Below are 27,241 nucleotides of genomic sequence, written 5' to 3' on the forward strand. Positions count from 1 at the left end.
TGATTGGAACATTTTTCCATAAGGTTGTAAATTAGAGGAGAATTGGTTTTCTCTACTCTCACTGGCACTGACTGTAACCAGTCATTTTAATTTTTGCCATTCTGATGAGTAAAAATGGAATGACTTTTATGTTGGGTGTTTTCTTACCTGCTGTAAGACCATCTTTTCTTAAGTTTCTTAGCCATTTGTAATTCTGCTTTTATAAGTTGCCTGTTCTTATATATTGCCCATTTTTTATTGGGTTTCTCTTTTTCTTAATAAGTTGCATGTGCTTAATAATTTGTGTGGCATTAATAATGAGAGTTTTGCCCTAGCTGGTTTGTCTCAGTGAATAAAGTGTCGGCCTGCAGACTGAAGGGTCCCAAGTTTGATTCCAATCAAGGCACATGCCCAGGTTGTGGGCTTGATCCCCAGTGGGGGGTTGTGCAGGAGGCAGCCAGTGAATGATTCTCTCTTATCATTGATGTTTCTATCTCCCTTTCCCTCTCTTTTCCTCTCTGAAATTAATAAAAAATATTTTTTAAAAATAATGAGAGTTTTTATGGTGGTCAGTAAAGTTGTATAATTTTAAAACATAAGACCTCTGAAAAAGCTTGTTTTTATTTATTTGTAAAATGTTTTTATTGAAATTTAGAGGGGAAATGAGAGGGATAGAGAGATATAAATGTCGATGGGAGAGAAACATCATCTATAAGCAACCTCTTGCATGCCTTCTACTGGGGATTGAGCCCACAACCTGGGCATGTGCCCTGACCGAGAATGGATCCAGTGACCTCCTGTTGCATGGGTCGATGCTCAACCACTGAGCCACCAGTTGGGCACAAATCTTGTTTTTTAAATAGAATTGACATGGTACTTATAGTTTGTTAGTTTCTTTTGTATACCTCCTTTTGGTTTTGTTTTTGTTTTATTGGTTAAAAAATTTTTTTGACTATTCATTTTTCTTCAAAATCTGTATACAATGACATAGTTTTAGTAGTTAGATTGGGGAAGAAATTTTAACCGATGGAAGAGACTTGTTTTATTAATCTTGCCCATATTTAATAAACATTACTATCGCATGAACGTATTTTTTTTACAATTACACATCTCGATTTGTCTCATATATACCTTAAAGGTCCTTTTCCTAGGGTTGATGAGGTTTAAAATCAATCATACAATACCTCCTTATCCCTGTTTCACACTTTAACCCTGGGAATATATAGAGAGCCCAGTTAGTGAGACCTTCAGCTCTGGGAGTCCAGGGTACTAACAGCCTCAGTGGAAATCAACAGCTACTCTAAGTTAATCTTCACTTCTCGACTTCCAAATTCAGTGACTGGACTGAGATTAAAGAGCTAAATGAACCTTTTCAAATAACATGACATCACTGGCTTTTTATTATGCATGCTGGGTTTTTTCACCCACCTTTTGTGTGTCATGAGTTTGGGGCAAGTATTGATGGAACATTTTGTTGGTGAAACAGAGAAAGAAAGGTCATTCCACAAAGTATCTACATGTTCATAATCCTTTGGCCAGTGTCATTGGTGATTTTTGTAGCATTTGTAAGTTCACTCCTTGAAATGGTATTTCAACTGCTCTCAATCTAGTTTTGTAAGCTTTTCTTTCACCCCGTGGTTGTTCATTATACTTCAAAGCTTCACACTGGCTACTTATTCCAAGTACAGGTTGTACTGTGACAGTAAATAAGCTTTGCTTCTGCAGGAGTTGGTGCTTCTAGGCTGGGGTGAAAAACTTAATGGGGAATGAGATGAACAGTCCACATAAAAATAATGACAAGGAAATTAGATGCAACACCAAAAGCGAGTGTAGATGTTAGTCATGTTGAGCAGGAATTGTTCCCATACAGAAGTTGTTTAATGTCGCCAAAGATTGATGCCTTCCAACAGTTTTTGCCTCTGAGAAGAGCATGATGTGACTTACCTTTTCTTAGGTTGTTTTGAACAACTGAAAGGCAGCAAAATATGTTGAACATATATAGGTATTTCTTTCCTCAGAGCTGTTGAAATATTGGCTCCTTGAGGATTTACCAAAATGCACTGGACAGTCTTAGTCCTTGGAATATTTAAGGGTACAAGAAACCTCATTAGTCATCTACTTTGGCTTCACAGCAGAGACACCTGAAAAGCTTAAAAAAATAAAAAAAGTATATATTTTAAAATATATAAATGTAAAATTATCATCTCCCAAAATCAGAATCAAATTTTTAAAAATCACTGACGTAGGAAAAGATAGGCATTTGCGCAGACCCAAGGTTGAGAGCTCAGGTTACCTCCCAGCACCCACAGCCTCCCCTCACTTCCCTGTGGCCCTGCATGACTTTAGCCCTCAGCCTGGAGGACATGTACACTTGCTGCAATCCTGGACTTTTGCTCTCTCACAGCCTTATGGCCTCTACTCTCTCTCTCACTCTGCCAGCGAGGTGGTTGTAGAGGGGTGTCCCAGAGTATAGCAGGGCTGGGCATGTGAGAGGGGGTAGAGGAGAGCATGAGAGACAGGAACAGCCTGTACTGCTTCAAAAAACAGGCATCAGACCCATGCATTAAGGCAGAAAACTATAGACATCTTTTTTTTTGGAGAATCTGATGAGTCCAAGAGTACAGACCTAAAGAATAGAATCTAGGAGACTACAGTGAAGATCCTAGTTGACAAAGAAGTAAATTGGATGAAGCAAAGTTGTTTGCATTGATTAGACAGATAAAGATAGGAAATAAAACTTTGAAGGAAATTACAATTAATATTCTCAAAGAGGTAAAAGAAAATAGTACATCTATAAAACAAGAATAAGTTATTTTTACAAAGAACTTAGTGAACAAAAGTAGCTTTGGAAATTAAAAATATGTGACAGAAACCAAAACAACAAAAATTAAAAAAGGATGAAAGATAAAGTTGAAGACATTTGCCAGAAAGTAGAGCATAAAATATAAATCTGGAAAATGAGAAAGTATCAATAAATCCAGATGTCTAGTGCAGTATATCCAACATCTAAATAATTAGAGAAAATAGAGGAGAGAGAATCACTAAAGTAATAATAATTAAAATATACTTTTTCACGATGTGAGGATGTGAATTTTAAGATTAAGAGGGTCCACAGAACATTTAATGAAAATATTATCAGTGGGGTGCCCTCTGCATCCCCATATATTACCAGTGGAATTGGAGTTCTTGGGGTACTGTGGGAACAAGAATTTCCTGAGGCCCCCGTGGGAGAATGAGGTATCATGGAAAGCTTGTTGATGATTTAACATTAAAAGAGTTCCCTCCCAAGGTCCCATCTCCCTCTATACCACCGTGGAAATAGTTCCATCTTGTCTTCAGCGGAGCTAGAATTAAAGCCACTGCCCAGAGTCTTAGCTCCATATTAGAGCACAGTCCAGATTAGCATCTGGCTGGCTTAGCTTGTGTTCCCAGCTGCAGTCCATTGCGTGTGGGATCCATATGGCCTAAGGTATCATGGTGGACTAACGCACTGGCAAGTGTGGGTCATGGAGCAAGAGAGAAGCAGAAGTGCAAAAGCAAGCAAACAAGAGAGAGAGAATTCTTTGTCTGGGCATTATAACTAGCAGTTAACTCGTCAGGATTTTGCATGCTTGCAATGGCTCTGCTCCTTTAGCCAGTTATCTTTGTTCCCAGGTTATACTGACAGACAAGCACCTTCCCAACATCACCCTGACTTCACTGTGCATGCACCCATCTTCCCCTTTATTTGGTCCCTTTCCTCTGTGATCTGCAGGGAATGGACCCGTGGTTCCCTGGGAAGTGTGAAACTACAGCTCTCTGGTAAAGCTGCCCCGATGGCCATGCTATAATGTCTGGCCTCCCCATTGCTCTCTTCCTATTATTACTATTAGTTAGCTATTTATGACATTAACAAAAATAGACTGACAGTAATGTTCATTACTGCAAAATTTCAGAACACTGGTTTCAAAGAAAAGTCCTACACAAAGAAAACAGGTTTGATACAAAGGATCAATAATTACAGTCGCAATAGACATTTTTAAATCCTCATCTGAGGACATGCTTATTGATTGGAGAGAGAAGGGGGGAAGAGAGAGAGAGGGAGAGATAGAGAGAGAGAGAGAGAGAGAGAGAGAAAGAGAGAGAGAGAGAGGAAACATTGATCTGAGAGAGAAACATTGATTGGTTGCCTCTAGTAGTTTGACTAGGGGTTGAACCTACAACCTAGGTATGTGCCCTGGTTGGGAATCGAACCCGCATCCTTTGGTTGGGATGACTCTAACCAACTGAGCCACACAGGCTAGGGCAGCAACAGGCTTTTCAACAGCAACACTGGAAGAGAAATGGCAGTGTACAGTGGCTTGAAAATTTGGATATAAATTATTTTCAACCTAGTATTCTATACAAATTATCAGTGAAGAATGAGGGTAAAAAAATTATTTTCAGATGTTCAAGGAGTTGGAAAGTTTGTCTACCTTGCATTTTTTACCAGGACACTACATAAGCATGTACTCCACTAACACAGCATAAGCCAAGGCAGAGAGGACAAAGAAACCAGGTCACCAGGCCACCACAGCAGACGGGTGAACGAGAGCCTCAGGACAAGGATGAGAAGAATCCCAGGGTGATAGTTATGCATCAGGCTGAGAGGGAGCCTATCAGTCCAGTTGGAGCCATCAGAAATCTCCGGGAGAGATTTCCAAGATGAAATTGTTAGATAGAATACCTGATGTGTTTAAGCAGATGTACAAGAGGGGAGAAGAGTTGGTGTTGCATTGGTGGTAACTACAAAGAAAACTAAACAAAGGAAAACAAACCCATAAACAAAAGAACTAGATCATTGCTAACACCCCGAAAATCAAATTGTTGTGCAGGGAAAAAGGAAAGTATTTATACTAAACATGCCCCAGCTGAAAACAACGTTTCCATGATCATCATAGTTTAAACATTCAATGTTGATATAATTAAAAGCAAAAACGTCTCTTTCAGTGATTCTGCTGCAGCCAAGCCCATTCCAGGATTAGCATCCTAGAATAGTTGTCCATTTCAGCTGCCACATTTTGTATAAAAAACAGATCTCTGTCCAACATTCTTTTCTCTACATTGCATGATTAATACATTCAATTACTGTAATTAGCTTATTATTTGCGAGTTTATATGCACTCAGTCACAGAGGTTGAACATCATTTTCCTATTGAAGATGTTACACCTTCTCTGTGGGCATGGGACGTTAAAAAATAGACAGCGGCTTGTTAATGCCTGTGTCTTGGCATCTGAAGTGCAGTGCAAGGAAGCAGACGGCCCTTATTCCATGTCTGTTTCCATGGGAGGCCACTCACGTAATTATGCACTGACTCTGCCTCACTGTTTGTCCGCTTAGAGACAATACACGCCTCCAGGGTTACATTTAGGATCTGCACTGCAGGTGAAATTATTCTCAAAGAAGTCTGACTATGACATAGTGACAGGTGTCCCACTGGTATTTCTGTTTGATGTATTAGCATATTTTTGTCATGCGGTGATATTTATTGTTGCTTAAATCTATGAATGCAAAATGAAGAACATAAGGATAATATTTACTGAGTTGATAGCTGTTCATAATGGTGGGCTACATATTAATTAAATTTAAAAAAAAAGCAGTTGAGCAAAAATCAGACCTTGTAATGGTTCTTTGTAAATTTAAGGAGATGTGAAAAGCAGGTGAAATAAGCTATTATCTTTAAAAGAGAATGTTAACTTTTAATAACTCCAAAGCATTGTATTTAGCTAAGTTGTTCATAGTTCATTACATGATTGGATTTCAATAAATACTGAATATTTATTATGGTGAACAGAAGGAAAACACAGTGAGCAAATCTATTTGCTTCTAAATTTGGCAATTTTGACTTTTAGTTCTATCACTATGCACATGGCAATGTATAGAGACATTTTAAATATTTATCTTAAATTCTAAAAATGGACATCTTTGTTTATATTCCATATATCTTTGTTCATTATAAAAAATATGGGATGTCAAGCACCCAAGAATTGAGGAGATTGTTCTTTAGTGTGAATCAGGTCAAATTTCAAGCATTATCAAGGTCATGTATCGTTGAAGAATGGGGGGGGGGGGGGAAAGAACAATCAGAACAGCATGCAATTCGTGATTTCATAGTAAAGCATAGAATAATCTATGGAAATTTTGTACTAAGTCCCAGCAAAACACCTATAAAGTTTTATCTTTTTTTATGTGTATTTCTTGTATGCACTAGAATAAACTCATAAGAAAAATTGCCAATTAAACTACATTTCTAGAATCACTTTGCTACTTTAATTGCCTACAAAATGTGTCTATTCTCAATATGGCATTTTGAAATAAATATTCACTATTAGCTAGTGGTTTGTTTCTTCATATAATATCAATTTTAGACAAATGGGTAATTTTAGCAGTTAATTACTTAGAGGGCAATTCAAAACCTGAATCAAAAGCCTGAGGACATTGGCCTGGTTATAAATATTTATGACAATTAAAGATCTAGCAACCAATTGCTAGAACATGATAAATGGTATGTGATAAACTGGTTAGATTTTTTTGGTAGGATAGTTCATTTTCCCACCTCTTCACAAACATTTTACTATGAATTTTATTGGGTTTTGGCCCTTATAGTTGAGTTGAATGCAGAACTTGTATTAGTTCTTCATTTTATAATTCTCAGATTGATCATGAGTTAAAAAATTACTATAACAATCTAAATCGCATTCTTTATTCAGTTTTTCATGTATTTTTTTAAAAAAAATACTTTTGTTGATTTTAGAGAAAAGAAGGGAGAGGGAGAGCGCAATAGAAACATCAATGATGAGAGAGAATCATTGATCAACTGCCTCCTGTATGTCCAAACTGGGAATTGAACTGTGACCTGCTGGTTCATAGGTCAATACTCAACCACTGAGCACACCAGCTGGGCTTCATGTATTCTTTAAAAATTGATAAGCATGAGAGACGGAAAATTAAGGTTCATTAAACAAGATTAATTAATTAATTGTCTCCAGTTAATATCCAGAAATGTAGATGCTTAAACCTAATTGCCGCCGAAACCGGTTTGGCTCAGTGGATAGAGCGTCGGCCTGTGGACTGAAGGGTCCCAGGTTCGATTCCGGTCAAGGGCATGTACCTGGGTTGCGGGCACATCCCCAGTAGGAGATGTGCAGGAGGCAGCTGATCAATGTTTCTCTCTCATTGATGTTTCTAACTCTCTATCTCTCTCCCTTCCTCTCTGTAAAAAATCACTAAAATATATTTAAAAAAAAACAACACCTAATTGCCATTTGGCTTTGGGTCTTCCTTTGTTTTTACATAATGTATCTTCATTTCCATGTTATCTTAATAACCTTTGTAGAAGATTTCTTGTAGAAAACACATTTGCTTTTTTTTTTTTTAACAGAACTGTTTTGGAATAATTCAAAATAAAAAAAAATAATTCTGAATTCCTTGCTTTATTCTGTGACGTATCTGAAATCCTGTTGGCATAAAGCTGAGTTTTATTTTTAATTTCAATACCTATATTAATTTTAAAAGATGAGAATCATTATAGTTGAAAAATTGCTGTTTTTCTTTCATAGTCCAGAGAACAAGCAGGTGTGTAACAGACAGAATAATGTTATGCCAAATTAAGATTGCTTTATACAGATGGCACTGAGAATTGATTACTAAATGAGACTTTCTAATGTTCATATTCTGAATTAGAGCTCTCATGTAGCTGGTAATGATTTCCTACTGTGCATTGCTGTGAATATTATAGAGCCTTTCCCCATTCTATATTTTGAGAAATATAATAATTTCATAATGCCATTAAAGATTGTTTTAAAAATTGACATCGTGTCTCAACACCTGTCTAAATTTCTTTTGATCCTTTAGATCCTATTTTTAGATTAAAAAGAAATCACCCACTCAACCAGTGTGGCTCAGTGGCTGAGCTTCCACCCATGATCTAGGAGGTCATGGTTTGGTTCTCGGTCAGGGCACATGCCTGGGTTGCAGGCTTGATCCCCAGTATGGGGCATGCAGGAGGCAGCCAGTGATTCTCTCTCATCATTGATGTTTCTGTCTCTCTCAGTTGTGTAGTTCTGAACTACATTGACAAACAAAAACTTGGCAACAGGTCTTAAGATTGTAGTAGTTGAATTCCATGAAACAACCATTTCAGTTTTTCTCCGGGAAAAATATTTTGTGTGACATGAAAACCAATAGCTTAAGTTTGATCATCTTGTCTGTATTCAGCTAGGGAATATTTCTAATACTAATTTTAGGCTGCTAATCAGCTTTATTAAAGGGAAAATTCTCATCTTCAGCTCTTCTTAATTTCTTCATCTTCCATACTAACCCCAATAACTTGGAAACCCATTTTGTATATTAAAGCTTTTTTTTTTCAAGGATATTGGCAAAACAAATATTTGTCTAGCAATCCCCATTTGACTTCTTGTAAGTATCTCAGCACTGGTTCCCATGGCTTCCATCTGCCTGCTCACTGTGGGTGGCTCCGTGCCAGGAACACACCTTGCTTGATATCCACTGGAGGAGAGGGCGGACTGAGAGCCCAGCTTACCTGCACAAGGATCACAGAAATTGTGCAATATCTTCCCCCAGGAGCTTGCTTATTTTTTTCAATTATTCCTTTCCAGAAAGTTACATATTTAGGACTAGAATGTTCATATTTAAATACATTAGAGAATGTAAATTAAATTGTTGATTTAGGGATGTGTTTCAGGACCTTGAAGTAGAAAGTTGAATGGAAGAACTCAAAGAGAGCAAAAGTGGCAAGACAGACTTCCCTGCTATTCAGAGTTTCCAAGAGTTGGATCTATCTGGAGTAGATGGCAAAAAAAGTACATACATACTTATGACCTGATGCCATTTGTGTCTTACACTATCCCAGTAGCACATTTAATATTGTCAAGTATATCCACAGTGACTCATAATTTATACCATAATGTCAAATACGTAGAGTTTTTATTTTTGTCTCTTATATCTTTGTATAACCTAAAAAATCAGCACATGGAATTATAATGATGCTTTGAAAAATAGATGTTTGGGTGTGAATTGTGTACATTATATTACACATTAAGATTTGATATTTGCATTAGACATTTGCAAACTAAATGGAATGAATCATGATGAATTATTCTTTGGCTTTTAAAAATTGATGAAGACCTAGTATTATGATAAAACCATTATCTGATGCATTTTATAAAATATTTCGACATTCATTAGATATTTTGGGGTCTCCAAGTTTCTAATTATTTTTCATTTCTAGGAAGTTTGATGTCTGGATAATGTAATATTTATGTAGTTTATGGGTTTTTAAACAGAACAGTGTTAAACATGGAGCATATTATTTGAAGCATTTATTACCCATGGTTAATTTTGCTTTATTTGCCAGTGTCACATTGTCTAGGCTGGGGTTCACATAATCTGAGCTACTTTAATTACACATACTTTTTAAAAAAAATCAAAGAGTATAGAAGTCATACTCTTAATTGTGGGTGTCAGAACCAGACAAAAATTGGTTCAAATTACCAGTACTACCTCTTACTTGCAATGTGTCCCTTTGGCCAATTCATCTAATTTCTTTGAATTTTTATTTCTTTATGTATGAACTAGGAATACTAATATCTGTCTAGCAGAGGTCTTGAGAGAATTAAATTATCTAAATGAATATAAAACAGCACAATGTCTATCATAGTAAGCACTCAACCAAAGGCAGGTATTGCAGTTGTTGATTTGTAGAGTGCCCTCCATTTCTGTTATTCATAAAATAATGGAATGATACAATATTGTGGCATGACTGACTGTTCAAGGATCTAAGACTCAATCAGTCATTTTCATGATGAGAAGCCTAAATTACAGAGGTGTTAATAAACTTGGTCCCCAGGAGGCAGAAGAGCAGCTTAACTGTTTTGTAAGAATTGGTGTGTGCCATAAGCCATGGAGTTCATTGCTGATGGCTCTTATAAGCCTCCTATAAGTCCTAAGAGAACCTGGGTATTTCTTAAAGGAAGTTGACCCATGTTTAGCCTCATAGTAAGTGGAACCACATATATTAAATAACACATGTATTTCAGACCATTCCTGGAACTCAGCGACTCTAAACACTGAGACAAAGAACATCTGACCACTCACCCTGAGCCTTTGAAGGAGAGGGAAATATAAAACGTGTTGCTTACTGCAACTGCCAGTAAATATCAGTAATAAATGCAACATATTGAGTCCAATTATGTGTGCTTTTTACCAACTTATTCTAAAAGTTTTGATCAAAAAAGTTATCTTGATATGTTTTATCTACTTAAAGTCTAAAGAGTTTCAGAAGGAAATGGACAAAGTATTAAAGGCTGTTCCCAAGAAGTCTACGTCATGGCACTGAGAATATGAGCTGCTTCCTGCTGGGGATGGCACGACAACTGGGCTACAGATAGACATGTTGGTGGCAGGTGTCTCCGTTCACCATATCATTGCCATTTAGGGCATTTTCCCACTGGGGTTTTTATTGCAGACAGTGAACATATTCAAACTAGAATATAAATCTTCAGTGATCATACCGAAGAATTTGGAGGAATACTCTTTTATAAAGTTGAGTAGACTATTTTAAGGTGACAAGGCATTCTTAGGAAGACCTATGGCTACTATAGTAAAATGACAGGAGGAGTGTTTCAAATATGTTAATTATCAACTTCAGTACAATAGCTGTCTTCTGCCGTGTTATTTATTTCTGAGAGGTTTTGAAATAGCAAAAACAAATTCAGGAATCACATGTTCATTACATAACTTGCTAATCGAGACTTACCAACTTGGGTTCACTTAATAAAAGTACTTTGCCTATATTGGGTGTATAACTATTCATCTGTGCATTTATTAATCATCAACCTCATTTAAGGTAATGAGGGATAGTGGAAAATTCATAAGCACTGTGTGATGGCTGGATGAATTTGAGCATTTAGAGCTTTAGTTTTCTCATTTATTTCAAAGAAATGGAAAACTACAGGGTTGTGGATGGACAGGATTAGATGATATATGTAAAAGTGCTCGGACCAGCATTGAAACTAGAGTAAGCCTTCAGTTAGTATAAGTCCCCCTTCTTTTCTTTTTGGGAATTGAGATTCCACTCATGGTTACTAAGTTTTATTAGCAAATACCAGAGGTGAATGTTTATCCTTTCTCTGCATGGGACCCCTCTTTGGTGGTCCCTCTTGTTCTCATCCTGTCCTCTGATTTTCACCAAGATCGAGTATATCTTGTTGTGTGGTAATTTATACAATGAGCAAGTGAACTAGCTTTCTCAAAAATGTACACGGGAAAGTTAGGTACTTGCCTGCTTGTCTAAAGGAAGAAATCCCCAAGACTTGAGTTCTCAGGACATTTCCAAAGAACATTCCCTAGGACATTCTGTTTAAGTCAGCCTCTGCTTCTTTGCAGCCTTCCCACCCTTAGCCAGCAGCACATACTCTGTTAAGTGCAGTTGAATGTTATTTCTAATGTTTTCAATAAGTCTACTGTTGTCTTCTTGTCACCATTACTTTTATGATGGTGAACTGGTAGATTTACAATTTCATATATTATCTTTTCATTTATCTAAGTTTTTTTTTCTTAATTTATCTGGTGATCTGCTTGCTTAGTTTCCTCAATATTTTCCCACAAAAAGGAAGGGGTTTGTCATATAAGACATCATTTCAACTTGTGCACCTAGTGAATGATCCCTTTGATTTTCTATTAAAATTTTATGTGTAATGAATTCTGCTTTCAGAGTGACACGTTTCCTATTCCTCATCCCTTCCATAGGGACACTCTTCATATTATGGCAGGAGCAGTTCTACATTTTTGTTGCTAGATCCCTTTTCCTCTGTGTCCTCAGTACACTCAGTCTGTGTAGCTGTTACAGTGCATACCTCCTTGAGTGGTGATTATCTGTTTATGTGCCCCCTCACATCCTAGGGGCTGTGAGTTCCCGAGCGCAGGCACTACATCTCATATTCTGTTCATCTTTGCATACCTCTTACATAACAGCACCTGCCCCATGGCACTTCGTAAATCCTGAGTGAATTTATCCTATGGGGATTTGTTCTTGTTTTGTCTGTGGCTATGACTTAATGTTTGGGCTCTATTTCTCATGTTTGGAGTTGAGTTTGTCCAGTTGTCATGGGATTGCGTAGTTGCATCCTTTCCTAACACTGATTTTGGTAATCTCCTTTTATATGATACCTTATTTGGATAGCTTCTGTATTGGCATGTGGATTATATGTTTTCACTAATTAGTAAAGATATTAAAAGAAGAGCCTCTTGGGACTGTTTGATGTACCCACTTCTGCACTTAGCTTCTAGAGAATTCTATTCCATCATTTCCTCCCTGCCATTTTTGTATCAGCTTCATCCGGAAGTCTCTAAGTTCAGTTCATTACTGGTATAGGAGTGCCAGCTGTGTACCAGATTAGGAAGATGGTTAAGGCACATGTCTGTGGCAGGTAGGATAATGCTGCACTGCCACAGACATGTGCAGAGGCTGCCATAGGAGCTCAGAGCAGGAGCACGTCATGGAGATCTGTAGGGGAGTGAAGGCCTGGGAGATGGTCAGGGAGGAGTCATTCTAGAGGAGAGATCTAAGATATACATAGAGATTATCAGGCCAAGAGGAGGGAGGGCTTTCTGTCAGAGATCAGTTAAGAACAAAAGTAAAGGGTTGAAGGATAGGATGCTCTGAGCGTGGGGGTGAGCAAGATCGCTTGGAGTCAGCGAATGTAGTGATGATGCCTGAGCACTCGGATGGATGAAGGCTCAGCTCAGTGGCCTTGAAGGCCATGGTTTTAAGTGCCCAGACTTTATCCTGCAAAGCAGTGTCTATATCAACACTGTGCCTTCCTGTTTTGATTTCTGGCCAAGATTCCTATAGTGTAGTGGTTAAGGGCCTGGCCTTTGGAGCCAGACTGCCTGGTTTGAGTCCTGGCTCTGCCAGTTAATTGCTTTGTGACTCCGAGAAACTGCTCTGTTTCCTCTTCATTAATACAGACATGATAGAAGTTCCTTCCTCATTAAAATTCTTGCAGAGATTAAATGACCTCCTATTCTATGATGCATAGAATGGCAGCTGGCACTTGGCGTGTGTTTGTTAAACTAAAATGCATTGCCACGGCTGGATACACAATCACATTCCGAGAAGTCTCCGTTACGCCCCCCAAATTAGTTAGCACCTTGCCAAATGCCCAACTTTCTCTTCAAAATCAGGTTATTATTTTTAAAATTTTCAAGATGCAATTAAATGTATTAAGGTGGCATCGGTGCATAACATTATATAAGCTGCAGGTGTACAATTCTATAATGCATCATCTGTATACTGTTACATTGTGTACTCACCAGTTAAATTTATTTATTATGTGGTCTGTCTTTTTTTTAAAAAGCTTTTGAAGAAACAAAGTGGCTTTACTTGCTCACTCTTCTTCCTTTCTGAACTGAAGGAATATGGATTTTCTTAGAAACTGTAAGCATTAGGCTTCAGGATGCAGGGCCTATTAGAAGTGAAGAAGGAGGCTGGAAGCTGCTGGTGGGGGTGTTAAGTCTTTTCATCTGCTACAGGGGGAGGACGGAGAGGAGGAGGCTGAGAAATGTTTGCTTCCTGAGGTTCCTGAGCCAATCATTTAATGTAGGCCAACACAGAACAGACTTTTACTTGGGGATGCTTAGATTCTGGAAATAATGATCGTAGGTCTGGTCCGTTCCACAGCATCTTTCATATCCAGAGATTTTGACATGACTTCCTCATCCCGTTAATCTCAAGTCCCTGTAAACAATGGACTCAGCTTTTATGGCCCCTGGTTAGATGGAAAATATTCCACAAATGCTCGCTTCCAGGGCCCTCAAGGAGTTGCCTTTTTTTTTTTTTTTTCAATTTGAATGTTAGGGAGTCCCGATACCATCAGTCTTTCACAATTTAAATGTTTAACATTTTCCTGATCCTGCCTTTTGTTACTAAGCTGACTGTATAGACTAGAACACTAATGGCACTTAAAACATTTGTTTTTATTTTTGTTTTAGGAGACTGGTTTTTAAAAACTCTGCCAATTAGGATTATTTTGGCAAATAGATTGTTTAAAAATATTCCTTTCTTTATAAACAGAATATTGGAAAGCCTAGCGAATCACATGTGTTTTGTTATCAAAATAGACACATTTGATATGATCTAATATGAAACTAAACAGAGAAAGCCATTATGGCTTCTTAAAATGATTTCTTACAAAAGTATTGCTCTTGAATTCTTGATTTCTCTGTTATCTGAGTTTCCTTTCCCTTTGGGTGGGTCTGCTCTGTAATTAGTGAAGGTGCATGTCTGTCTTTAGGCAATGGCCTAATCTCTGTGGCCATATGTGCAAAAACAGTGTAATTACAATGTAGTATTAATTGGACCATGTGACTGTTTTTGTTTTAATTATTTGACATCATCTATCTTTTCATTCCTTAAAGCATGTTAATGGGATAATCCTTGGGTATCCTGTTTATGGAGTTAAATATGTGCACATTTACATAAACTTGGTAAAATATTTTGCTTCTTTTAATAATGTTATGGATAGATTTTTTTTCTATCTCTAACATTAATTTAAGGCCTAAGGAAATCAGATATTATAAAGATACATTCTTTACATCTTGCTTAATTTATAGAACACAGATTAGGTGGTAGATCTCTTTGGTTGAGGAGGTATCACTCTGGGTTGACATGATGGGTTGTTAGAAATTTTCAGATTCAGTTTTTAATAAATGAGGGACTTTCATACCTCCATGCACATTCTGTTTAAATAATTTGGTAGACAATTTAATGATGGGTTTGGGGGGAACGTACCCATTTTAACTAAATACAAGTACTTGGCAGACTGTATGTAGAAACAAGCATTTATGTGTGTTCAGATTTTAACTTTTATCTCCCTATTTTTTCAGTTGTTTTTATTTCAGTTGCTGCGAGGGCTGTCTTACATCCACCAGCGTTATATTTTGCACAGAGACCTGAAACCACAGAACCTTCTGATCAGTGACACGGGGGAGTTAAAGCTGGCAGATTTCGGTAGGAAAGCAGTTAATTACTAGTCTATTTTGTCACACTGTGCGAATGCCAGGCAGATGGTGGCACTGCATTTGTTTAGGTGCACTTCTTCTAGCATGATAGATCACAGTAAAATTTATTCAGGAATGAACATTTTTTTTTTTATGATCAGCATCATGCTTGGTGGAGTCTTAAAAATTTCAGACCACTTGTTCAAGTCTTAAGTAATCATAAGCATAAATCACATCTTATATATTTCCCAAGGAAAAGTTAGTAAGATTTTGAACATAAAATATATTGAAAGAAATCTAATTTTTTGCACTTTTTATTATGAGAATTTTAAACATTTAAAAGTAGAAAGTTAGTATAATGAACACCCACTACTCATCTAGCCGCAACGATGATCAATATACTGTCATACTTGAGGAAACCTGAATGTAAGCCTCTGGACTTTTTCAGGGCATCACAAAATATATTCAATAGTATGCGGTGCCTAAGGTTTTAATAATTTAAAAATCCAGGGGTGGTATTAACCTTTTTGGAAGTGACTATTATTTTAGAAATTCTCAATAATTTTGTAAAAATTGACACTGATTCTGATTGGAAAGTTGGGGTCCTGTCTGGACACATTTGAAGTCATCTCTTCCTTAAACAATTGAAGGTTGTCAACTTCCAGTGCAGAAGCTTTCTTCCAAACACCTTCTTAAGCACCCAAGAGAGGCACAGTGGTTGCATTGTCCTTGCTCGCTCCCCTCCCTTCACCAAGTCTGACATTTCTGCATTGCCTGGCTCTCTGTCACACCAAAGAGCCTGCCGAGTTGATTCCTAACACCAGGGAATGCTGATGGCAGCATGATGTGTTGACATTGCATTGCCTCAATTATTTTTGAATACATATTCTGATTAGAAATTTGTTCCATTAAGAGTGGAATGGAAATATTACCCTTGGGATATAAAGATGCCTGAGGTTGAGATATGGGCTTTTGCTGAAATATGATTATATTTTCTCACTCTGCCCCTACCCCTCCTGAAAAATAAAAGAAAGCAGGCAATGTTTATTTCTTATGTCAAGGTTAGTAGACTATTTAATAACTTCGGAATAAACCTACTCTGTTGGGTGTTGTGTATTCTTTTCTTCTAAATTTGCAATACAACAAAAGTTAGCATTTGTATTTTACAAAAGTTTGTTATCTGTCCTCATGTGGTTTGATAAAAATGATGATGATGATGATGATGATGATGATGATGAGAGTGTGTGTGTGTGTGTGTGTGTGTGTGTGTGTGTGTGTTGTTTATTGCAGATTTTAGCATCAGAACAATACTGGGTCTTTCTATGACAGGGTAGAAAATAATGGGAGAGTAGGTGGGAGGAAAGAAGATTTGCAGTTCCTCACATTCAAGGTTATTGAATATGCTGTGAACATATTTGTAGTTTGTCAGTATCAGTAAGTTAATAAGGATTTATAGTGATTTCCTTTGGTGTGTTAATATACTATAAGGTATATGTTAGAACAAATTATTGTATTAAACATTCAATTTTATTGAACATGGTTTTCTTAATATTTTAAAAATACATTTTTACAAACTTGGTTTTGTCTGTATAACTAAGAGTGTAATAGAATTGTATGTAGATGTTTACTGGGGGTTATTTTTAAATTTTATGATGATATTTTTACTGTAACAGTTACATTTATTTTAAAAGATTCTTCTGGATCTTTAAAACAGACATTTTATAATATCAGACTCAGAAATAAATTGAAATGTAATTTTAGAGAAAATTTAGAAAGTATAAACAACTCAGAGATAACAAATATTAACACTTTGATTGTGTCTTTTCCAAGTGCCTTTGTCCTTCTCTCTTTTCTTGCTTCTTCCACCTATTATAAATCCTCAAAAACCAAACTTACCACCTTGGCCAATGTGGCTCAGTTGGTAGGGCCTTGACCCATGCACGGAAGGGTTGCAGGCTCGATTCCTGTTCAGGGCACTTGACCTGGTTGCGGGCTCAATCTCTGGTCAGAGGTGTGCAAGAGGCAGCCAATTCGTGTTTCTCTCTCATATTCTCTCCCTTCCCCTCTCTCTAAAAATCAATAAAAATATACATTTTTAAAGTATTATTAAATAATCGGAGTTTAAAAAACATACATCCCAAACCTATTGTTTTGTAAATCATTTTCACATAAGAATATGTTATGAACACTTTCTCATTTTGTCAAATATGATAAATTCATATCTAAGGATTTTCTCTTACTGGCCAAAGCTGTCTCTTTATTTCATCTATATCAGCTAAAATTCTAGTTCTTTCTAATTGTTCACTATGATACAGTCCTGTATGGGCCACCCTTGCAGAGAAAGCTGTGTGTGCTGCCCGTGCGATGTTGAGTGTTTTAGAGCATGTAATTCCTCGGACCAGATTGCACTACAGAGAGGCTGTGCCGTGCCCCTTCCCTCACTGTCAGAGACTGAACTTTCTTGCTGGGAACACACACTTGGTGTGCATCCTGTGCATGAAGTATAATGAGCGAGATGCATTCACCAACTGACAATTTCCCCCCAATTAATTGTGCATTATTTTGTCTTTTAATTTAAGACATGCAATTAACTGTGATTTACTGCACTTGGGCACGTGTTTGTGTCTGAGATGAAGGAAGCACAGTGGAAACTGCAGAGAAACTAGACAATCGAAATGGGATGATGCCAGGCAGTGGAACAGTTAGAAAACTAGGTCTTAATTCAGAGTTTGATGTATGAAGAGCTTTAGAAACAGTTTCTTTGTCCTACCTCCTTTTTGTATGTGAAAAATACCACAACATTTTCATTAAAACAGACCAATGAAATCTGTGTGATAATTGTTCCCATATTGTAAATGCTACTACCTTTATTAGGAAAATACATTGGGGAAATGAGAGAAACATGCTGAATTTTACTGAGTTTATTCTATATGCCAGACACTTAGATATTTTTGTTTCATTGTCTCGTCAACTTAGTAAGGTGTCGTAACCTATATTTTTGAGAGAGGCATGAGATTCAGACAGGGTTAGGATGTTGCCAGGCTTGAGCACACAGGTTCGGTGTTGCAAAGCTGGAATTCAGGTACTTGGTCCATATCCTCCAACCTTAGGTGGCCCAGGGTCTTTGTATTTATATGCATAGTCATGTTACCTATGAGCTGCCTAATTCCTAATAAATTATTGATCATTGCACATATATATGTGCAATTTTCTACATACGACACGCAGGCTATGTAAATAACTTGCACTAATACCAGAAAAAAAATAGCATCAGTTATTTGAAAGAATTTTAATCATTTGACTAATTCAGTAGTAATGAGTAAATTTAACCTTAGTACGTCTAGATTTTACCTGCTGGCCAAGGTAAACCACATGATAATGTATCTGTGACCCATCCAGGTTTAAATAAAGGGCATGTCTGAATCCCAGGTGGTCAAAATGCTGTAACTATTTTTTTTTCTTGTGAGCAAAGTCACATTTAAGCACCTACCTGAGGCGCATTTTCTATACTCAATTCGTAAAAGTAAGTTACACATGACTTAGAGTCACTATGGCTTCCCTAATGCAGAGGTCAGTCCTGCCTATATATAGTGAAATAATAAATTATGCGGAGGCGTTCAGACTCATTTCTAAAGAGGGGTTTGTCTTTCCATTATCTTTGAGAAAAGAACATTTCAAGTCTCTTACCCAGTGGGTGTCTTTACCACCTTGCTCCTCCTTACCTACTGTTGTGCAGTAACCCCAGACTTGTTCCCATACCAGAGCCTCTTACTTAGCCTTCCCCTTTGCCTGGAGTACTCTTCTTTCTGCTCCTCACCGTGGCTGTCACTTTCTCATCAGACAGATCATAGCTCAGATGTCACCTGTTCAAAGAGGCCACCTGTCCAAAAATCAAACCTTTTTCATGACTATCATCCAGTTTAACTTCTGCATTAGCACTTACAATCCATTTGTTTATCGTTTATTTTTTGATTCTGCTACTTGTCAGTTTCTTGAGGACAGGTCCTTGGCCTTTCTTGCTCACTCTTGTCTGTACAATGTCTAGAGCCATGCTTAGCACATAGTAGGTGCTTAGCAAATACTGTTTGAATGAACCAAAAAATATGCATGACTACAATGAGTATTCGTGTAAAGACTAAGACTCATCTGAATTTACTAGTTTCTACTTGATTTATTTTGGCAAACCATTAGTTTACAAATTAATTTTCTCTTCATCAGTGCCCTGCTGGCTGGGCAGTCAAGAGTGTAAATGAAATTTGATGACTTTGGTAGTGTCGCGGCCTCAGGGTTGCCTCGCGGCTGTTACACATAGGGCTCTACATACCTGTTTGGTATTTACTGTGTTTGTAACCACAGGCTGCAGAAATAAACGTCACTGAGTGAATGTGAACATGCACAGAAGATGTATAAGATCTGAATCTCCTGCTCTGCAGACCTTTAATGATTGTCTAATTGCACTGTTGTTGAGAACAAAGTGTGTTAAGCATTGAATTAGGAGACCTGGCTCTGTCTGTAATTAGCTCCTGATGTTCAAGAAGTCATTTATCCCCTCTAAGCCTTAGCCTCCCCAACTGAAAAATAAGAGCATTGAACCGACACTTTCTAAGACCCTTTTCAGTGCTGGTTTTTTATGTTGTACATTTCTGAAATTGTTAACTTATTTTCTAATAACCAGATATTCACTGGTGGATAAAAATCAATCCATTGAATCTGGAATCAATGCTATACCATCTCTCCCTAGAATCTAATTTTTTATTCTAGCTTCTGGAAATTCAAATAGATGAGAGCCACGTTTTTGTGATATGCGTTGTCATCACATTAAAAGAAAATTATCGAGGTATGACAAGTAAATGCATAAATTAATTCACTGAGAAATTTATGTTCATTTGCAGTATGGTGGTATGGAAATTTAAGATATTTTTTCATGTAGATGAGATTAAAACAAAATAGATTTGTCCATAGGGTTACACTTCCTGCAATTCTTGCAAGATGATGATGGTGTCATCCACATTGCCCAGCCATCTCTCCGCTGTTCTTTTGCTCTGTGGAAAGACAGCTGGGTTAAATTTGCCCCTGTAAAAAGGAGACAGCGACAACTATGTAATATAAGCATTTAAGGTCTTGGCTTATTTCACTGACTTTCCTAATGTGGGAATAAAGTTAAATAGTTCAGTGGTTTTAATCAAGTACAATTACACTGGCCTCTTTCCCACCAGAAGTCTAAAATATTACTGTCCTAATGTTGGTACTTTCCTCCTTCAGGCTTTTCCTGGTCTTAATTTGAGAAAGGAAATTGTCATGAATCACATTTTAGATTAATTTGCAGAACACATCAGAGATGTAATTCTGCAGAGGCCATGGGGAGTGCAGGGTTTGTTTGTAATGTACCTCTCAGAATTCACGTAGAAAACAAGAAAATCAGGTGCCTTCAGATGCAGAGAAGAGTCTGTCAGTTTGATAAATCTAAAGTCTCTGAATCAAAGCCAGTTAGTCCCCACAGTATAGACCTTTATAACTACTTTTTTTATCATTAACATATAGAACTCACCATTGAAGCCCTAGTTATAAATTCAAGGTTAGCTATAACTTAGTCCATTCGTTATGGCCTGTAAGAGTCAATGTTCCTTTCTTTGTTTGAAAGTATTTTTTTTATTAGTAAAAATATCTTTATTATCTAATGACGTATCACTCTACTTTTTAAAAGACCCTTTGAACAATTTAATGCAAAGTCCAGGAAGATGCTTTTATACAAATCTGAAAACGGAAGAATATTTTTAGAATAATTGACGCTACAGTATGAACCAAAGAAAGTGATTTCCCCCCTAATTTTTCAAGACTTCATTAAACCCCAAATCAAAATGTATCTTAAAATCTTTCAGATTATCAAGATTACCGGTTAGAAATAATTTTGAGTGACATGTGAACTAGACAAAGTTATTTCCTCTGACTCATAATTTTAACAGTGTGGTAACCCTTTTGGAAGGAAATTTCTTTTCTCTGATTATGAAATCATCACTTAGCCTCATTATTTAAATATTTAATATTCCACTCCTCCCCTCAAAAGTTTTCTTACATTCAGAGGAATGATGATGACATTCAAGTATTCTGTTTTATGTTATCACAATGTAACTTTTCCAAGGTATATTAATGTACTGCATATGTGAGATATTTTGTTTGTCCTTTTAAATAGACTTTATTTTTAAGAACAATTTTAGGTTCATTGTAAAATTGAGCAGAAACTAGAGAAATCTCACATATCCCCTGCACCCACACATGGATAGCCTTCCTCCATTATCACCATTCCCCACCAAAGTGGTATCCTATATAATAACAGGCTAATATGTAAATTTTCCCCTAACCGGGAGTTCAACCAGGAGTTTGACCAGGGGGCAGGGCCTGCTGGCCTTCCCCTGGCTGGCCCTGCCCCCGCCCCCAATCGCCCCCCTTCCTTCACACCCTGATTGGGGCAGGCCGACCAGACCCCACCCGTGCATGATTTCTTGCACCGGGCCTCTAGTATTTATTATAATTGACCAACGTCAGTACCACCCAAAGTCCTTACTTTACATTAGGGTTCACTCATGGTGTGTTGTGCATTCTGTGGATTTTGGTGAGTTATAATGACATGCAATTTATTTGGCATTATAGTATGATACAGAAGAGTTTCACTGCTCTAAAAATCTTCTAAAAAACTCATCTATATGGATCTTATAAAAGCTGTAAATGGGAACAAGAAGGAAATATATGAACTGCAACTAATATACATATTCTGCTCTGTGAGAAATCTCTGTTCAGTCACCAATAAACAGATTGAAGCAATGTAGATAGGGGTTGATTGCTAAGAATGGCAACTTCAAACTCCATGGAAATGAGGAAATTCAAAGCAGAGTTCATTCATTTTTAGTCATACCATGCATGTGAAATAACAAAACATTTTAAATGCAGAACAGACCACTACAAATAGGGCTGATTTTCTTATTCTCCACTGCCAATGGAAACCTGGGCAAAGGGATTTCCATATGCAAATTTTTTTTTCTTATACAACGTGAGGGCAGTATTGTTGGTTGTAAGTCAGATAGGTGACGCAGGATATGAGTTGAAATATATCAATATATTCTCTTACGAAATCTGTATAGGGGATGACTAGAACTCTGAGTGCTGGCAGTGATGACCAGATAGGAAGAAATATAGGTGATGCTAGCAAGAATTGCACTGAAATGAACCTTAGAATTATGTAACACGTGCTAGTCAAGATGACAATGATTACACTGGAACGTGAGTTTCATTAACCTGCAGGTAAGTGTACAAGGTTGCTTAGAGTTTGGCAATTCACTAATTTTCCTTATTTATGGATCTTCCTTCATCTCCTGCTCTTTATCTTCTTCCAAAAGGCTACATTGTAAAATGTAGCCAAAACCAGACTCCCCGAATCCATCCATCAATGTGCCTGTTTTATACTAGGAGCTTGGAGACAGTGAGTCTTTGTAATCTAAGGCACATGTTTTCTAAAATTGTTACTGGAAGCAAGAAAAACTGACCAGTGACTATGGGAAATCTGAGATAGGCTATAAATTCTGAAAGTAAGACATAGTGGAAAAATTCGTGATTTTGATCTCCCCCCCTCGACTTTAATACTATCATTTTAATATTAGTTTGCTTTCCTGTTTTGTTCTCTAAGTTTTTTTAAATGTCATATATGTTGGTTTACTTTTGAAGTAGTGCGTATTAATAGTAATATTTTAAAATATTCCTCTCACCTTGAATGATTTTTTTTTCTGTTGTAATAGATAAACATAGGAAGCTAGGACTCTTTTCATTTTAATGAATAGGAAATAAAAAAATAAAAAACGAGAACATGATCTGTGCAGATTTAGGAATTTTTTTCATTAAAATTTAAAAAAAAATTTATTTCAGAGGGAGGAAGGTAGAGGGAGAGAGAGATAGAAGCATCCATGATGAGAGTATCATTGATTGCTGCCTCCTGCACGCCCCCTACTGGGGATTGAGTCCACAACCTGGTCATGTTCTCTGACTGGGAATCTAACCTTGACCTCCTGGTTCATATGTTGACAATCAACCACTGAACCACACAGGCTGGGCATGATTTAGGAATTTTAGATTCATGTCTGAAAAACAATCTGTTTATTTTGTCACATATTATAAAAATATCCTTGATATGCATAATCAAGCTGACACATCTAAAATAAGATAACTTTTTGTAAAAATTCAAACTTTAAAAATAGTAGATCTCTCTATTAAATATCTGCCAAGTTATTTGACATTCCAATTTTTAATCTGGAAGGATGCTGATATAAAATGCAGATTGGAGTATTTATTCCAGTTTTGGAGTAGAGTTACTAGCTAAAGAAATCTATTGTGTGAAATAGTGACCAGCTGATAGTAGATGTGGAAGCTGTGCTTGGAAGAAGCCTGGAAGTCATAAAATGGGGAGCAGTGGGTGGCAATAGAGGCATAAAGAGAGGCATAAGGAAAGTTGGAAGATTTTGGTATCAGGTGGTTTTGATGGTTTCTGAAAAATTACCACTAAGCTCTCCATCTACTAAAAATAAGGTGGGAGCATCTAATAAAAATCACTAAAACTAACATTACAGGAATAGCACAAAATAAGTATGATATGCAAGCATTTGCTCAAAGAACAGGAAGCAGAATGTGGTATTACTCTTGGAGTCATCATCCACTATTGATAGAATCATATCATTGGGAAAGGTTTGTGTGTTGTTTTTCCAGGATAAAGGCAGCAAGTCTATGATGGGAAAATTGAAATAAATATGTTATAATTGTATAAGAGAAAAAGAAAACTAATTATATTCACATTTTTAGAATTTTTTTATTTTAGATTTTGTCTGGATTTTGAAGGAACCTTTGGGATTATCTAGTTCAAACCCTCATCTTAAAAATGTACATACTTGGTCCCAGAGATGGAAAATAACTTAACATTGTGCCTGTTATGTAGTAAGTGATGTGTTAAGTTATTATTTCCCACATCTCTAGAGCCCTAGTGTAGTACCCATTAGACAAATGGGTGTAGACCCATTTAGCACCTGCATAGTCTTAGTTTCCCAAACATGAGAGGGTAGAGGTGCTAACCAGATGTCTGCTCACAGTAACCTCTCTGTCAGCTAAACAGTGAGGTCCTTGTCGGGATGGTGGGATCCAGAATTAGCTATCACTCAGTCCCAAACACTGGTCTTGAGAAAACTATAGGAAACAATAAAAAGAATGATTCTCATAGCACCTGTAGGAAGCCTGGTTGTATAAGTTGGGATGGAGCCTTGGTAATTTATGAAGTAGAAAGAACCACCTCTCTATAAATATATTCTTGGGCTAAACCAAAGTATTGAGAAGCCCTGTGAACAGATGAAGGCTGACTTGGCTTTATCAGTGTTCCCCTGAGGACTCAGTAGGGCTGGGCAGTAGCTGAAAAATGCTCTTATTTCCTCCCAGGGGGAGGACTCCTCTGTTCAGATCTGACCTTTTCCTCACTTGGAAATAAACAGTACACATCTCCAGGCAGGTGGAGCTGTACTGAGGTACTTAGTAAAAGCATTTAAGTCTGAAAGAGATCACTTTTTACATGGAGGCAAATATACCCACGTGAAAAGACAGGATCAAGTAAACTCTCCCAGAATGGTTAGGGTGCATGTTCGGGAGCCAGATGCCCAAGTTTGAATCCTGCCTCTGCTGTTTACAAATCTTGCGTCCTTGGGTGAGTTACTGAAACTCTCTGTACCTTAGTTTACTTCTTTGAAAATAAGGATGATCATAGTAATACTGGGCACCTCAAAAATTGTTTAAAGAATTAAATAATTTAATACTTATAAATCATTTAAGGACAGTGCCTAACTTATAGGCAGTCCACATACATGTCATTTTTACTATTAACCAGTCAGGTTTAAGTATTATAAATGTTATCTATTTTTAACATGATTTTTTTCCCAAAAATGTGCTTTTTTAAAAAAAAAATTTATTCCTCATTCGAGGATATGTTTTACTGATGAGAGAGAGAGAGAGAGAGAGAGAGAGAGAGAGAGAGAGACACTGGTTGCCTTACATATGTGTCCCCACTGGGGACCGAACCCACAACCTAGGTATATGCCCTGACCAGGAATTGAACCCAGCAACCTTTTGGTGCATGGGACCTTTTGGTTCATGAGAGGATGCTCCAACCAACTGAGCTACACTGGCCAGGGTCTTTTTTTGCTTTCTTGAAGAAGGATGTAATATGGAATATTATTTACTAGTTCATTTGACAGATTTTTATTGAGTGCCTACTGTATACCCAGCACTGTGCTCATGGCTGAGTATACAGTGGTAAATGAAGCTAGCATTGTTCTTGCAGTCCTCCTCTAAGCTTCCCTTACAGTCATGTTGGATATCAGTTATTGTTATTCAGAGATGCCCAGGAACTAATGAACTTTTTAAAATGATCTGAATTTTAAGTAATTGTCTTACATATTTTACAGAAATTATCATTTCTCTATTTTAAAGTATAATTACTGGGCAAGGTAAGATTTTAAAAATAATTATCTACAAATCAATGTTAAAATCTTTTTGTGGTTTGTAGTTCAGATTTTAAAATATTGCTATTACAGAGCCATTCAGTTTAGCTTTCCTGGTAAAGGGACTAAGAATCTATACTAATAAAAGGGTAATATGCTAATTAGACCGGGTTGACCGGCCATCTTTGTATGTCCGACTTCCTTCCAGACAAAGCCATGGTGGTGGGGGCCGAGGCAGAGGCAGTTAGGGGCAATCAGGCCTGTAGGGGAGGGCAGTTGAAGGAAAGATCAGGTCGGCAGGGGTGGGCAGTTAGGGGCGATCAGGCAGACAGAGGCAGTTAGGGGTGATCAGGCAGGCAGGCAGAGGCAGTTAGGGGCGAATAGGCAGGCAGGCATGTGAGTGGTTAGGAGCCAACGGTCCCAGATTGTGAGAGGGATGTCTGACTGCCAGTTGAAACCGGCAACTGGCAGTCGGACATCCCCCAAGGGGTCCCCGATTGGAGAGGGTGCAGGCTGGGCTGAGGGGAACCCCCCTTCCCTCTTCACGAATTTCGTGCACCAGGCCACTAGTAATTTAATAAAAGAGAATCATTCTTGGGATAAAACTGTTCATGATAGATTTGCAGTACCAATGTCATTCTTTGAAAAGAAAATTATACTTTGTTAATTTTTAAGTGGCAGGACTAACCAAGAATCTACTGGTATTATGTATTTTCTCCTCATAAACAGAATGCTTCTGCCAAATTTTTCATTAGGGGAGATCTGGGATATAAGGAAATTTTGTGAACCACAAGGAAAGTCAGTCTTCCTTGAAAACATAATTACACCTTAGTGTACACCTTACTAAAGAAATGAGTAAACCTTGAACACTACTAGAATGAACATGACTTCTGTCCTATGTCAAAGCTTATGGTCTCCTAGGGTAGATCTCCCTGAAGAAATTATTTTTACCTTGTCAGGTAATGCAGAAATCTGAATGAAAAATGGCACATTGATTTTTCAAAGGTTTGATGTTCTGTAAAATAGTGAAATTAGTTTATGAGGAAAAATGCAGGACCTTTATAACTTGTTTTCTAAGATTTATGTGGCAGCTCTTTTGAAATTAGGTTTGATGTCAGAGTTCATTTGACCAGTCTTCAAAATCTCAGAGGAAAAACACAGAACTAGAAATATGCATACATTAAGGAACACATTTGTAACCTTCAAAAAAAGGTGGGCATTGATTGTTAAAATTAATTATTTAAGATAATGGTAGGTTGTAGATTCCTTAGCAAATTTATAAGTTTAGTACTTTTGTAGTATGCAGTCTTCCTTCCACTAAAAATATCAGTACCCTACATTTTGTGACTATAACAACAAACTTAGAACCTTCTTAAATTTTAAGAATAGCTTATTTCCCCTTCTTTGTGAGTGATGTGTCTGTGATCTACTTTGGATATGGGCATCTGTGCTGTACGAAGTTGAAAAAAGAGTGAGCAATTTGCCTAGTACAAGATGTTTTAGTCATTCTAGACTCCAGTGTCTGAAGCATTTTTATTTTTGAATATTGAATTCAACATTTGAAAGCATTCTAGTAGTTGAATCATTGAAACGTTATTTGAAGCACTTGACATTAGATTGCTTTTAGGAAATTAAATTGTTTCAAACCTCTGTCATTTCTACTACTACTACTAATAGCAGCCCATTATAGTTAATGAAGTGA

General features: G+C 37.2%; 1 protein-coding gene across 1 annotated transcript in view; it reads left to right on the plus strand.

The window, feature by feature from the left end:
- CDK14 (cyclin dependent kinase 14) overlaps window positions 1–27,241 on the plus strand; it is a 513,373-nt gene that overhangs the window by 245,013 nt on the left and 241,119 nt on the right. Inside the window, exon 8 of the mRNA XM_006084938.3 lies at window positions 14,906–15,029. Within this exon, the coding sequence (XP_006085000.1) occupies window positions 14,906–15,029 (124 nt within the window). The remainder of the gene's footprint in view (window positions 1–14,905; window positions 15,030–27,241) is intronic.

This window comes from Myotis lucifugus, unplaced genomic scaffold, assembly GCF_000147115.1.
Source record: "Myotis lucifugus unplaced genomic scaffold, Myoluc2.0 scaffold_15, whole genome shotgun sequence".
Lineage (NCBI taxonomy): Eukaryota > Metazoa > Chordata > Mammalia > Chiroptera > Vespertilionidae > Myotis > Myotis lucifugus.